Source organism: Nyctereutes procyonoides, unplaced genomic scaffold (genome assembly GCF_905146905.1).
Source record: "Nyctereutes procyonoides isolate TBG_1078 unplaced genomic scaffold, NYPRO_anot_genome, whole genome shotgun sequence".
Lineage (NCBI taxonomy): Eukaryota > Metazoa > Chordata > Mammalia > Carnivora > Canidae > Nyctereutes > Nyctereutes procyonoides.
In genome coordinates this window covers 26,586,969-26,602,439 of record NW_026575040.1, presented here as the reverse complement: position 1 = coordinate 26,602,439, position 15,471 = coordinate 26,586,969, and the positions used below count along the sequence as shown (strand labels likewise).

The following is a 15,471-nucleotide window of genomic DNA, read 5'->3' as shown; positions in this document are numbered from 1 at the left end:
AGGGGCGCCTGGGTGGCTCAGGTCGTTGTCCTGGGATCCTGGGATCCTGGGATCCAGGGATCCAGCCCCGTATCAGGCTCTCTGCTTAGCAGGGAGCCTGCTTCTCCTTTTTTCTCTGCCTGTCACTCCATCTACTTGTGCACATTCTCTCTCTCTCTCTCAAATAAATAAATCTTTAAGGGAAAAAAAAAAAAAAGGAAATTCACTCTAGCCATTCATTCTCACTCTTGCTTACACCTTCTTTTTTAATCCAGGACTTTTGAGCCTAACATAACTCACCAGGGCTCTCATTTTGATCAGTAGGACAAACTTTTTTAAAAATTATTTTGAAATAATTATAACCTCACAGGAAGTTGCAACGATAGTACAGAGGCCCTGCACTCTTCACCAGGGAAAGGCATTTTAAAAAATAAGTGGAAGTGAATTTTCTAATGGAATGTGGATAATGGTGATGCCTTACGTCCTTCTGAACCATTATAATCCATCTCCACATCTGCCACAGACAAGCAACCATTACAGATACAGAAGGCAAATTCAAAGGCTGTGTTTTTGGCAGCTCAGAATCATAGGACTTGAACCAGGGATTTTTGATTTTTAAAATGTAAAAAAAAAATATCTCTTTCTCTGGGTTGTTAAAGTTTAACCCTCCTGTAAACCCTTGAGTACCATTTTAAGTCATGACATCGCCTGGAGGTCCCTGGTGAGGCGGTTTGCAGCATATAAAACATGAAGATGCGAACTCCTTAACATAGAGCGATTGCTATTGTTGTTGGTGGTGATGGTGGACATAGATCACTGGACTCTTGTGACATCTAGGTTCTGCACTGGCTTTACCACTCTTGGATCACAACTATTCCTGGAAGAGAAGAAGCAGATAAATTCCTTCATTTATCTGCTTCTTCTCTTCCAGGAATAGTAGCAGCAGCTCATCCTTAGTAGTCTTTCCTTGCCTGGGTAATGTTCATATTTTTGAAAACCTGAAAAAGGTGCCATGGAGGATGTTAAAAGCTAAGACTCCATAGTGATGGTATCAAACAAGTCAGCAGAATCAGAAAAAACATGCTCTACTTCTGTCATCCCAGCCGAGAGCAGAGCCAGGCATGGACCCAGGCCCTATTATCCTGAACAGAATGTCATGCGCAGGCCATATGGCAGCCCCAGCAGGTCATCTGGTAAAATAAGCCAACGTTCCAAAGACAGGCTGGGTCCTTTGGCATCTCAGTCGTCTCTTGGAACCCTGAGCTCTTCTTTTGTCTAGAATGGTTCCTTTCCTGGAGGCCCTCAGGGAGCACCCAGGTCCGAGCTGGGACTCTGTGTATGGAGGAGATAACAAAAGAAAAGGCTTTTAATTTCTCTTGTCACCAAGTTAGGCTTGAAAGCCCTACAGTCCTCCCCGAAAAAAGAACACACTGTTGTGTTAGTATCTGTCACAGCAATCTTCTGCTATCTAATTTTTTTTTTCTTTCTCAATCTTAGAAGGTCCCTAGGTTTTGTATTTTCACAAAGCTAGTCCTCATCTTGATCTCTTAAGAAGTTGATGTGTTTCTCATCTGCCTGGATAGCGGATCCTCTCGGCTTAGATACAGGACTTATCCACTCATTAGTTTCTGGGGTTATTTTCACGTTAAATCAGGGTTGTTTCTAGGACAATCTACCTTTAAAAAGTTACCCAATTTGAGTTAGGGCGGACCAGCAAACCACGCAGACAAGTTGTCACTAGAATTTTGCTTCCCGGAGCCATGGTTCTTATCAGGGGTCAGATTCTGAGACCCCTGTTTCTGATTTGCTTAGGATTTGGCAAAGACAGGTTAGAGTCTGTCTTATGTCTCTTCCTGCTCAATTCCTTTTAAGTTCAATTCTTTTTTGAATTATTAATATTTGACCAGAAGCATTACTGATGGAGATATTGGTGCGCTTTGCTTTAAAATAATCTTACGTAAGAACTGCTTTAATTTTCAGAAAACTTTAAAAATAGCCAGCTTTCCTCATACATGTCAAATGAAATTAAAATAAACAAAACTGGCCCGACTTTGGGGAAGACATCGATTATAAAGGCATTAATAAAGAACACATAAGGCTTCCTTACCCTGCAGCATGCCTGTGCCTCCCTCCTGTGCCATCTACTGCCACCTTCCTGTTTTCTCCTTTCAGAATCTAGCCCAAAGGAGAGATCTTAGAAAAGTATTTGTGCTGATTTCTGGCTTACTTATGCTTTAGCACTACTTACTTTTAACTGGCAAAAAAGGCTATCAGCCAAAGAAAAGAATTACCCATTGCAGGATCTCTGCCTAATGGCTGTCTGATTTTTATTTGTTGTTGTTGTTGTTGTTGTTGTTGTTGTGTAGTGAGGAGTCAAGTAGGCTTCCTGCCAGTCCCATATACCCTATTCTTTAATCTCAGGAACAGCTCTACTTTCCTTTCCTTTGTTCTGGGAAAGCTGCAAAATGAATAGGAATTCCAGTTGAGGGGGTGACAGAAATCACTTACTCCTTTGGGCCGTATTGACCATCACTCCTGGATCAAAGAGCAATTTGTTAATGATGGGTAAGTGTGAAGAGAGGCATCTATTGCCATTTGTGAAGAACCTCTTGGTTTTGTAGCACCTGGAAACTCATGGATTGGGGGCTAATGAGTGTTGTATGCCAATGGCATTGGAGAACAATTGTAGACTTGAGACTGTAGGTGTTTGAGGCAATGGTATAGACATGTTCTTGTGGTACTTGCGCCGTAGCTAAGTCCTGTTACATGTACAACCTCGTTTGTATATCTACCTCTTCCTAGATTCATTAAATAATGACTGAAGACCTCCTAGGTGACAGGACCTGTGCTTGATGCTGGGATAGAGGATGACTAAGATCTACTCTCTATTTCCAGCATCCTAGTTTAATAGAGAAGAGGTGAAAACAACTAAGTACTATTATCTAAGTTCTGTAATAGAAGTGTTTATGTCGTAGTGACTATGATTAGGCATCCTTAGGAGAGTAGTGTGGCCAAAGGCGAGGAATTTGGGATTGAAAGGAGGAATAGGAAAAAGGCAAAACCAGGGACATTCTGAGTTGGGAAGTAGACAGAATCATTCACAGGAGACACTGCTTTGAGATCAAGGTAGGGACGTATTGGTAGGTGAAACAGAAGCTGGTGAGAATCAGATTGTGGTGAACTTGTAAATCTCGAAAACGAATTTGGATTTTACCATACAAGCCTTTAGGACATTAAGTTGTTTTTAGACAAGAAAGTAACATGATACTGTTTGCGCTTTGGAAAGATCAATCTAGTGACTTTTGGAGAATGAACTTAAGTGTAGGAAAGCAAAAACCAGTTAAGAGTGTATTCTAGAACAATAAAGGGAAGAATCAATAGTGCGTGCTAACAGATTGGAGAAGATGAGAGAGAGGGAGAGATCTAGGATGACTCTCAGGTTTAAGGCTTAAGTGACTGAGTAGGTTATTAAAAATATCAATAATGACAACAATAATAATAGTAGCTGTAACTATTGGATCCTTACCGGTTGCAAGGGGTTTGGCTATATGTGTTGCATACATCATTTTACTGAATCATTGTAATGATGTAAGTGCTGCAATTATCCTCATTCTAGGCGAGAAAAATTGTGACTTTGAGAGATGAAGTATTATATCCAAGGTCACATGGTTAGTAAGTGATAGTGTGTGAATTAGAACCCAGGCGCTAGGGCAGCCTGGGTGGCTCTGTGATTTAGCGCCACCTTCAGCCCAGGGTGTGATCCTGGAGACCTGGGGTCGAGTCCTGCATCAGGCTCCCTGCATGGAGCCTGCTTCTCCCTCTGCCTATGTCTCTGCCTCTCTCTCTCTGTGTCTCTCATGAATAAATAAATAAAATATTAAAAAAAAAAAAAGAAGAAGAAGAAGAACCCAAGCACTTAAACCCAGAGCCTGTGCTCTATAGGGAATTTAGCAAGAGGACAAGTTAAGGCAAAGTGTATGAAGTTCAGGTTTGCACCTTCTGAGTTTAAAGTGCTTGTATTTAACTGAGGTCAAAATATCTGATGGAGAATTGGACAGCTGGCTCCACAGCTGAGAAATGTGCTAGACACGTGGATTTGGCATTCATCAATTAAGTGATGGTAGTGTCAAGGGTGGGTGTAGTGTGGGTGAATCTCCAAAGAGCCAAGGGGAACCCTGAAGAATCACATCAAAGAGTGAGTATGTTGGGACAAGCTGGAGAAGTTTGCTGAAAAGGAGTAGCTGGACAAGTAAGGAGGTAACTACTGAAAGCCAGAAGTGACATTCAAGAGCTGAGAGGAGGACCAGCATGATTAAATACCTTGGGGAGATGAAAGATGGTTTAGGATGAGAGTTGAGTTCGGTTTGATAATTCAGTGGTTGATGGGCAAGAATTGAAGTTAGACTGACTTGGGTTAAAAATTTAATAAAAAGTGAGAAAATGGAGACAATGGGCTCCGACTTCTCTTGAGGGAAACTTGGTAGAGGAGGTGAGAGAGAGGGAGACAGCAGAGGCTCCCTCAGGATTAGGGGAAATACTGTGTGTCTGTGATTGGAGTCATTTGAGATGCTCACATATTGAGGGGAAAGAACCTGTGGACAATGGGGATGTTTATTTGAGTAGGGAGGAGAAACAGTTAACTCTCATCCTGCCCTCAGAAGATCATAGACTCGTAGGGAAAGAAGTGTTCCTACACTTCCAGTCCCCAACCCCCTTTTATTACACAAGGAAACTCAATCCAGAGACTTGTCCATGATCACGCAGCAAGTCTGTGATCCAAAATCTCCCGCTTCCTGTTCCCTCTCCTCTCCTGCTGCCAGTGTCAGTGGGAGGAGAATCCCCGATATATCCTTTGTTCCAAGTCCCCAGGTCCCCACAAGGGTTCTTCCCTACTCCTTGAAGATGCATATCCTTCCAGATTCTGATGTGTCCGCAGAAATTCAGCCTTGTGGAAGGTGAGTCAGAGAGATGACTTGCTATTTCCTCAACAAGCCATGGGGCAGTGTTTTAGGTGGTTGATTATAAAATGTCATTAACATGACAATGCTTTTGAAGCCTCTTCCTCTTACCTGGGCACCCAAGTTCCCAGAGGGCAGAAGGGTCTCAGATTCAAGGGCCTTTCAGCCACCTCTTCCTGACCCAGAGTAAGAGAGGATGTATTTGTTCTTACATGGCACCTGGTTTCCAAGGCCATGTGCAGGAGAGGTTGGGGGGGGGGGGTGACATAGCAGTAGAGATTCCTTAAACAAGACAGTTGGTGCTATTCCAAGAGATTCCATCAGTCAGGAGTCACTGATGAGCTTGATGCAGGGAGGAACCCATGGTAGCTCCTCAGAAGGGCCCAGAATACCCACCTCAGCTCTGCTTAAGGGTCTTCTGATACTAGTAGTGGTATATCATCTCTTCCTCTCACCTTCTTACACTTAAAAGGCTATGTTGTCAGCCTGGTTATCATATCACTCTGATTAAATACTGATGTTGAGCACTTATTAAAATCTACAGCCCTACACAGAACACACTGCCTAGAATCCAGACATATTAATGCTATTAAAACATAACCTTTTTGTAATTGATCTTCAATTACAACCTTCTTAGTCTTGGTAGGTTCCAAAAAATGACAATTAATTTGCTTCTCTCTGCTGTTTTTTCAATCTACCTAAAAACCATTGCTCCCTTTCCACTCCGTTCTGTGGGCTTGTTAGGTGGCAGACCTGTAACTCCAGGGGCCATCATTCTCATGGACTACAAAGTAAACATTGCCCCCTGTAATGTAATAGACTATAGAATGAATGGTGCCCCTTAAGCTACAGCACTGGTTCCACCCCTATTCTTTCCTTTAGTTCACAGCATACTCAACTAATTCTATTTGGGGTTCCCTGGGTCTGCTGCCCTTTTTTATAGTCGTTGTTTGTTTATTTAACAGTATTAAATAAATCTAGATTAGACAGGAGTCTGAAATGCTAATCTTGCCCTGAGAGATTCAGCAGGACTTGTGGTGATTGTGGTGATTCAGGGCACATGATTAGTTTTGTTTCTTCCTTCATTTGCTGTTCATTCACGGTTGTCTCAAGTATAGACAACTGTGAGACATGCTTATCCCAAAGCACTGAGAAGGATCTTCCCTAGGCTCTAAAAAAATTAGGAAGACTTAACTAGGCCAAGGATGGGAAACAAGAAGGGACATCCAGAGTCTAAATAGGAACAAAGGCTTGATGGAAGTAGGTTGAATGACACAGTCCTTGGCCAGACACAGGGCCAGCATGGTAGAAGCATGTATAAAGGAGACAGGCTCAAATAAGACGGTAGATGGAGACAGGACTCAGAACACGGAAAATCTTAATGGCCCCATTATGAACACCAGGGCTTTCTCCAAAGAGCAATAGAAAGTTACTGGGAGATTGTGATACTATATGATACGATTTATATTCTGAAATGATAATGCTTTACTGCATTTAGACACGTTTGAGAGACAAACAAGGGACAGAATAAGTAAGAGGTCAGAAGAATATGGTATAAGGGAAGGCAGGGAATGGTGGTATTTTAATGAGCTGTGAACAGTCAACTGTGTCTAAAGCTACTGGGCAATCATATGAGACAGGGCTGGAAGCATCCATTGCATTTAGCTACCTGGAGGTCCTCATGTCTTTACTGAAAGGTGTTATTGAGAGACGAGCTAGAACAGAGGAAGTAGAAGAATGAGTGGGAGGTGAGGAAATGATAACAGTGAGAATACAGAACTTTAAGCATCTGAATGGAAAGAAAAGCACGTGGTGGCTGGAGAAGGATCTGGGGTCACAGGAGCTTTTTACTTTTTTTTTTTTTTTTTTTTTTTGAGATGAGAGAAGCTTAAACAAGTTAAGTGCTGAAGGATAGTATTTAGTCAATAAAAAGTTAGAGACTCTACCAGAAAGAGAAAAACATAATCCATGCTTTTTCTATTCCAGGAAAGACAGAAATGTTTGGGTTTAAAGAACATAGAGAGGACTTGGGGAGTGAAAACTCCTCTTAAAACAGGACAGGAGGAAGAAAAGCTAGATGAGGATGCAGCCAGTGGATCTCACTGGTAATGGGAAGGGGATGGGGGATTGAGGAATTTCCTATCTCATGGCTTTGGTTTTCTTAGTGAAGTAGCTATGGGATAGCAGGAAAGAATGTAGTAGAGCAGGAAGGATCAGATGAGGGCTTTGAAGAGAATAAGGAAAGCTTAAACTTATTCATTTGGGGAGTGGGCAAACCTGGTAGAGAAACATAGCATCCCCTCCGATCATAGTGGTGCTTGTAGTCAGTGACCAAGAATTCTGTGAAGTTACTACCCAATTGTCCCAGGATGTGGTTGTCTTCACTGGTGTTCAGCTGCTCTGGGGCAGGTGCAGAAGGTGAAGGGTTGAATTCATCTAAGGTAAGTAGTTTTCAAGAAAGTCTGATAAGGATACAAAGGATGAAGTCTAGAATACAGGCTGAAGTATTATTGAAATGATTGACTAATGACTGTTACATCTAAGATGTATAAAGTGATAATGTCAAGATTGAGGAAGGCTAATTAATTAGAAGAAAGATCAGTTGGGAGACTGATGGCTCTGATGAGAAGGAGCAGTCAGGGTGAAAGTGGCCAGACAAAGATGGAAGGACAAGAGACTGAGAGTCGAGCATGCAGTGCTTGACTTTATGAGTTTTGAGATGAAGAAGCTAAAGCTGATGACAAGTGCCAGAGTGGAAGTATAGACCAGGGCTACTAAAGTCTTTGAAAAGTTTATCTTAGAAAAGGTGACTAGGAAGTTATCAGCTGAATAGGAGGAGGAAAAGCAAAACCCCAAATAGAAAGGTTTTGGGTTTATTTTGGGGGGGAGGGGTGTTGTTTTTGTTCTGTTTTGTTTTGTTTGTTTGTTGTTTGTTTTTTTGAAGAGCATGAAGTTCTCAGATGAGGAGGAATAATTGGGAAAGTGGGAGGAACCAACTCCACTTTCAGATCCCGAGGTATATGCAGTATGTGAGTCTGAAAAGCTCCTCTTCAAGAAGTGGAATCTACAGAAGATAGCCGGGGCAGAGCTTTAAAATCAGCATGGTGGGCAGTCTGGGTGGCTCAGTGGTTTAGCGCCTGCCTTCAGCCCAAGGCATGATCCTGGGGTCCCGGGATCAAGTCCTACATCAGGCTCCCTGCATGGAGCCTGCTTCTCCCTCTGCCTGTGTCTCTGACTCTGTGTGTGTGTGTGTGTGTGTGTGTGTGTGTGTGTCATGAATAAATAAATAAAATCTTTAAAAAATAAAAAAATAAATAAAATCAGCATGGTATCTATCTGGGTTCTTTGGGCTGGGGCTCAAGTATGCCTACTCCATTTCTGAAGTCTCTTTTCCTTTGCACTAATAAAATTTTCAGGGAGACATAGACTCTATACCAATTTATTTATCTGGGATTTATTAATTTCAAATTTGACCACTATTCTCTAACTATAAAAGGAATTTCTATTAACCAACCCTGTACATTATCCTACTTAAAGAACTCCATTTCAATATTTCTTTTAGTCTGGAGGATTTGGTAACAATAAATCTCTCAGCTTTTGTTGGTCTAAAACGTCTTTATTTTGCCTTCATTTTTTAAGGATATTTGTGCTAGTAATAGAACTCTAGCCTGAGAATTTACTTTCTTTCAGGACTGTAAAAATGTCATTCTATGGTCTATTGGATTCCATCATTTCTATTGATAAGTCAGCTGTTAGTATTATTCTTGCTTTTTTGAAGGTATAATATCTTTTAGCTTTTAACACTTTTTTTGTCTTTGGTTCAGCATCTCGACTTTGATGTGTTTGTGTTTTTTTCTTTGTATTTAGAAGTTCTTGTTTCTTGAATGTGAGATTTATGATTTTTGGCCAGTTTTAAAAAAGAATGCAGCCATTGACTCATCAAATGTTGCTTCCATCTACTCTGTCTTCGCTTCCTGCCACTTTGACATTAGATGTTTTCCTAAGATCCTAGGTGTCTCTTTCTCTCTCGTCTGCTTTTCCCAACACCTTTGCTCTCCATGTATCTGTCTGATAGTTTCTATTAAGCCATCTTCTAGTTCATTAATCCTTTCTTCAGCTACAAGAAATATGCTGCTAAACACATCTATTTAGATGCTTTAATGATGGTGCTTTTTCTGTTGTAGAATTTCCATTTAATTCTTTTTTAATAGAGTCCAGTTTTCTGGTGAAATTCTCCATCTTGTCATATATTCTCTTGGACAAAATAATTATTTTTTAAATCTACATCCCATAACTAATATCTGAGTTACATGTGGGCCTATTTCTGTTGTCTTCCTTTCTCTCTTAGTCTTAGTTCCTGGAAAGTCTAGTAACTGCTGTAAATTACTTAATTAAAAAATTAAGCATTTTGTATTAAAAAATTACAGTCTCCAGATAATACTATTTTCCTCTAGAGAGGACTCACCTTATCTTTTATTCAAGGAGCTGGAGTGGGAAGAGATTACATCTATTCAGTCCAGAACTTAGTTTTTTGGAGACCACATTGGAATTTTTGTGCAGTTTGGTCTACCTCATGTTGCCTCCTCTCCTTAGTGTATAGATCTTCAGAGGTCCAAAAGAAAGCCTGTAGATATTTACTGGGACTCTTGAGTGGGCCCTAAACTTGATACTGCTAAAAATCTGGCTTTTCTACCTAGCTATACTCTCATCTTTAGGTAGTTTGACAGTCAGCAAATCCTGGGGCACCCGGGTGGATCAGTTGGTTAAGCATCCACCTCTTGGTTTCAGCTCAGGTCATGATCACAGGGTGGTGGGATCAAGCCCCACATTGGGTTCCATGCTCAGCGGGGAATCTGCTAGAAAATTCTATCCCTCTCCCCCTCCCCCCTCTCAACTTCTCTCTCTCTCTCTCTCTCTCTCTCTCTCTCTCTCTCAAGTAAATAAATCTTTAGAAAGAATCAGCAAACCCCATAATATGAACTCAAGTGCTAAGTCTGGAGCTCATTTCCTGGCACCCTCCCTTCTCAAGGATTCTGCGACTCAGAGCCTTGCTGTCTTGGCGGCTCTGAACTGCTTTCAAGAGCTTCCCTCATTATATTTAGGCTTTAACATTGGAAACACGTGGGAGATGCCTATATATAATACCAAAAACTGACAAAATATACTTACTCAGTTTCCCCTGTTCTCTGGCTGGAAGGAGAAATCTCATTTAGGCATGAGGAAGGTGGTTCCCTCCTTCTCAGAAGCATCCCCGTCTGAAACTGTACCTTTACCCTCTCAGAACACTCCTGTCATTGTGATGATGGCAAACATAAGTGGTTTGTAAATAGTTGTACGAGATAAAAGAGTGAGCATTTCTTTCCCCTTTTGGGGTCATTTTTGCCCAATAGGAGGTAACAGTAATAGTCATAATAATACCTACTAAAATTTACAAGCGATTTATTATGAGCCAGATTCTTCTATGTTAGGTGTTTTACATAGGTTGTCTCCTTTAATCCTCAGAAGAGCCTTTAAGGTAGTAATGGCAATTTTCCTAACTTACACTTAAGGAAACGGAGGCTTTGCGAGGTTAAGCCCACCTAAGCCCAGAGTCAGTAAATGGCACAAGCAAGTTTGAACCAGACTTTTCAAATCCCAAGGTCTGTATTCTTTTCCAGCATTTTGTCCTGCCTCTTGACTTGTTCTTCTTCAGCATAACTAGTCTCATGATTTTACCGAGCCCTGGAATTCTGAGATATTTCCTTAAATAAGGTCAAACCCAGATAGTCTGAGGGGCTTCTATGCAAATAAATCTCCCTAGTTTGTTTCTCTCAGGAATTTCTATATCCTTCCCTTCCCAACTCAGTCTTACTTTGGTATATATTTTACAGTAAATACTTCCATTTATAATTTCTATGGCAAATCTGAAAGTAATTTTTAAAATAAAGCTTTATGCAGGGACAGGAAGCAATTAGTGGTGGGGCTTTATTTTTAGAGGATGAGATGGGTGGGGGTAGGGTATGAGGAGAAATTGCTTTCTGCAGTGTCAGATGCGTGAATTATAGGAAATGATAGCTCAGCCGGCAACTTGGTGTTTGCCAGTGAGTCAGCAGTGATTTCACCCTCAGCCTCAATGCTGGAATCACAGATGTGAAAGACACCCTTCCTGGTGAGGGCCCCTCCCTGTCCTGCTGTCTGGGACATCAAGATTCTGCCCTCATGATGTGAACCGTTCACTTACCTGTCATGGTGGAGAGAGATTCACAGAGCTGCCTGCCTCTTGTTTTCACACAGATACTTCTAAGTTTCTTTAGAATTGATTGGTATTCCTAATTTTTTTTCCCTGACACCTAGCAGAAACACCCAGTGACTTTTCATCCAGAGAATGAAGTTTGGGATTGATGTCATAGCAGAATTTTGTTCTTATGGGAACATTTCATGTTTTTATACTACTTCAACTTTCCAGGGTCTGTGTAAATGGCAAAAAAAAAAAAAAAAAAAAGAAAGAAAGAAAAATGGTAGAAAAGTAAGACAGGAAGACTCTGCTGCAGGAGAAGTGGTACATTATAAGAGGTTACCTTGTCATCATTGAAAATATGTGCATGTGGCAAAAAGACTAGAACCAAATCATTATGGTTTTTACGTTAGGATGGTAGGATTGACAGTATTTTTCTTACCTTCTTTTCTAGGTTTGATAAAAATAGGCTCAAGTTGTAAAAATTATTCTAAAAATAATCCTTTTGCATTTGATCTTTTTTAAAGATTGTATTTATTTAATTATTAAATTGTATTTATTTATTCATGAGAGACAGAGAGGCAGACACAGGCAGAGGGAGAAGCAGGCTCTATGCAGGGAGCCCAACGTGGAACTCGATCCAGGGACTCCAGGATCATGCCCTGAACTGAAGGCAGACGCTCAACCACTGAACCACCCAAGTATCCCTTTTATTTATTTATTTGAGAGGGTGAGAGCACAAGCAGGGAGAGGGGCAGAGGGAGAAGCAAGGGTTCCTGGTGAGCAGGCAATCCGACACAGGCTTCTATCCCAGGACCCTGGGATCAGGACCCAAGCCAAAGGCAGATGCTTTACTGACTGAGCCATCCAGATACCTCATAATCCTTTTGTATTTTAGAATAACTCTCTGGGGAAAAATGGCCAAATAGCTTTAATACTTTAGGGCATCTTTTTCCCAGACTCTGTCCAAATTCTTCAGGTCAAGGTCATGTGCATGGTGTTCAGTAAGGAGTGGGTGAGGAGGACTAACTTTGCTCAGAATTTATAGGAGCCGGACATTTACTTCCTTTTCACCCAGTGAATAATGTAGTATTATCTCCATATTATAAATGAGGAAATGAATGTTCAGAGAGATGGAAGAAGCTTCCTCAGATCAATCAGCTAGTAATTGTGGAGTTCCAACCAAGCCTAAGTTAGACTACTGCCAACATCCACACTCTTTTGACTTAAGTACAAAATGATGCTGCCACAGGTCCCACTCCACCATGCTTTTTGCGGGCCATTTTTGATGTGTTAACTTACTGTTGGATTAATTCTTCATTAGGAAAAACTATACTGCAATATCGTTCTCTCTTTTGCAAAGCTAGGATTCAAACACTCACATGTACATGGCTTCTATTTAGTTAGAAAGACAAACATTGAAAGCCTTGCATAGCTCACATGCCTGTGCATCTGTGTGTTTAACATTGAGAAGATAAAAGAGGCACAGTAAGTACCCAGTTGAGTTGTTGGACTCACCCAGAATTTGAAGTGATTCTCATGATATCTCCCAAAGTTCTTAGGTAGATGAGGCTGGAGATAAAGCTAAATGCTATAACTGTTCAGTATAGTACCTGTAAGTGACCATATGACCAAGGACAGGGTAGTATTGTTACACAGTAGGGCATTTACAGTTTCAAAACAGCCATCCCATTGGCCCAGCAGAGCCCTAATTTTCTTTTTTAATAAAGTAATAACAGCTGAAGGGTTTTTTTTAATTTTTGAGAGATAATATTATGCAATTAATGCTTTGGGCTTTGAAGAGATGGTGACATACAATATATTTCACGTTGTAAATGTACAGTTTGATAAAAATCTAACATTTGCATACACCTGTGAAACTTCAATAAAGATAATGGATATATTCATTAGCTCAAAAAGATGTTTTGTAATGCTATATTTTTGAACAAAAAAAGTCACTTAATTTCATCATTTAAGTTGATGAAAAGAGCATGGATGGAGACTCAGGTGATGTGAGTCTGTACCCTGATCATGTTCTAAATAGCTCCCTGAAATTCATTAAGTCCCTTAATTTTTCCAGCCCATGGTTTTCTCATCTGAAAAATGAGGGGGCTGGACTAGATGGTCCCTAAGGATCCCTATGGTTTTAAAGTTCAATAAAGCTAAGAGGACAGGCATACTTAGAGTATTGGTTTGTGTCCAAATGGTTTTATGTAAAAAGGTAGACTTCCCTAGTGGTCTGGTGTCAGCTGTGCTGCTTTAGTTCTGTCCTGCTTAATTGATAGATCGTGAAATCATTTCATTTCTTTTAATTCTCTTTCACCCTAATTCAGTGTCATTCATGTCCTTGCTTCCATGTTTGTCTTAGTAAGCTAAAAGAACTGTTCTACTTAAGAATTTAGGGCTCAGGCTTGAGTAATGCTGGGAATTTGGCAACACCTTTAGCAAAGATCTGATGAGGGGCGACAGGACCATCAGCTCCCTGGATCTTTGCAAGACAGCTTGGCCATTTTATGGCAGGGGTGGGGGGGTGCTGGGGATGGACGGTGCAGAGACAAGCTGTACTGGATGTATTTCAGGCTGGGGGAAGGGAAGCAGATTGGAGTTTAATTAAAATTCTAATCCCAACTTAGCCCATCTTCTTGCCAAGTCAGCAGCCAGCGTTTCTGTTTGTGGTTCTGGTGATCTTGCTGTGATGACATACATAGTTACCTCAAAAACTCTTGCAAATGTGCCTAAAACTTCAATATGCTCACCAGATGCTTTAATCAGGCCTGGCACGTTGCCGTGTCTTGCCTGTTTTGAGAGCTACCTCACCCCCACCTGCTGCCAGGGCTCCTGGTGGGAGAGGGGCACTGGAGAGAGCTCATGGTGAAAATTGAACCACTTACAGATGAGAAAGTTTTATCACACTAGAGATCTCCCCAAATTGTCTCTGTTTTTCAGGTAGCTAAGTGGGACTTCTGAGGAGGGGCTGCTCTGACTTCATCTTGGCCCCACCATGAGGTTCTTCCTGCTTTGTGCCTACATGCTGCTCCTGATGATTTCCCAGCTGAGGGCAGTCAGCTTTCCTGAAGATGATGAACCCCTCAATACTGTTGATTATCACTGTAAGTAATCTAAAGAACATGCTTCTTTTCTGAGAAGGGAGCTTTTTTGGTTTTGATTCTCTAAGTGTGTCGCTTTTTAGAAAGAGTTTTTTATATGTCTTAAGACTGTTTTGCATATTAATTGATCCAGAGTCATTGCTTAGTGTTTGGAGAAAATGGGACAGCTTTGTTGGTTGCTTTTCTCAAGCAACCCATGTACAGGTTATATATTTTCTGGTAAAAAGAAAAAGACCATTTGCTAACGTTCACTGTCTTTTATTCATTTATATTCAGGACCTTAAGAGAGGAATTTAGTTAAAACCCTTCTACAACTAGTATATACAGCTAATCAATGCTGTATATTGATTCTTCAGCTCCATAATCCTGACTGATGGTTTAGCCCATTTTTACTTGCAGATTCAAGGCAATATCCGGTTTTTAGAGGACGCCCTTCAGGCAATGAATCCCAGCACAGGCTGGACTTTCAGCTGATGTTGAAAATTCGAGACACACTTTATATTGCTGGCAGGTAATTTTCCTCTCGTTGGTTTATTAGATTAAAATTCTTTTCTCTTGTGGTGCTTGCATTAATGTGTCTAGTTCATGAAAAACTAATATGTGATTGTGATCAAAAATTGCAAGTAGCCAAAAATATTCACCGAGAAGAGTCAGTGTTGTGTACCACGAACAAAATACAGAGCTAAAGCCTTTAGCGGTGCTATTTTATTACTGCCATCAAGAAATCATACACCATTCTTTATTCCTAAAGCAGCAGAGGGGAAAAAAATCTTTCTTTATTCTTTTTTTAACTTAGAATTATTCGAGCAAATATTAGAAGTATGCCTATGCTAATACCAAGTAGCAGTTTGACCCATGCCTGAAGAGAAGAGCTTTCCTTGCTCCCTAATAACTACAGTGATGGATAAAAAGCGTCTCACTAATGAAAAAGTACTCTTTGTTGACTTTGTTGGAGACAGAGAAAAATCCAAATGATCTCCAAAATACAATAGAGGCAAATCTGTAAAAATAAAATAGGAAGAAGCAGCTTAACATTTTTATGCATTCATATGATGTGACTTATTGCCTTGTTTCCAACAGGGATCAAGTTTATACAGTAAACTTAAATGAAGTCCCCAAAACAGAAGTAATACCAAGCAAGGTGAGCAAATGAAACTTATTTGCATTCCCTTGGAATTCGAATAATGTCTCCCTCCCCTCCAAAAATTTTCAG

The 15,471-nt window shown here is 40.7% G+C and overlaps 1 protein-coding gene across 10 annotated transcripts in view; it reads left to right on the top strand.

Moving 5' to 3' along the window:
• The window catches only part of SEMA6D (semaphorin 6D), a 55,720-nt gene that overhangs the window by 26,989 nt on the left and 13,260 nt on the right, over positions 1–15,471 (top strand). For all 10 annotated transcript variants that reach the window (XM_055320084.1, XM_055320093.1, XM_055320089.1 and 7 more), the window contains exons 2-4: positions 14,098–14,261; positions 14,658–14,769; positions 15,339–15,399. In XM_055320084.1, the coding sequence (XP_055176059.1) occupies positions 14,153–14,261; positions 14,658–14,769; positions 15,339–15,399 (282 nt within the window). In that variant the 5' untranslated portion in view covers positions 14,098–14,152. The remainder of the gene's footprint in view (positions 1–14,097; positions 14,262–14,657; positions 14,770–15,338; positions 15,400–15,471) is intronic.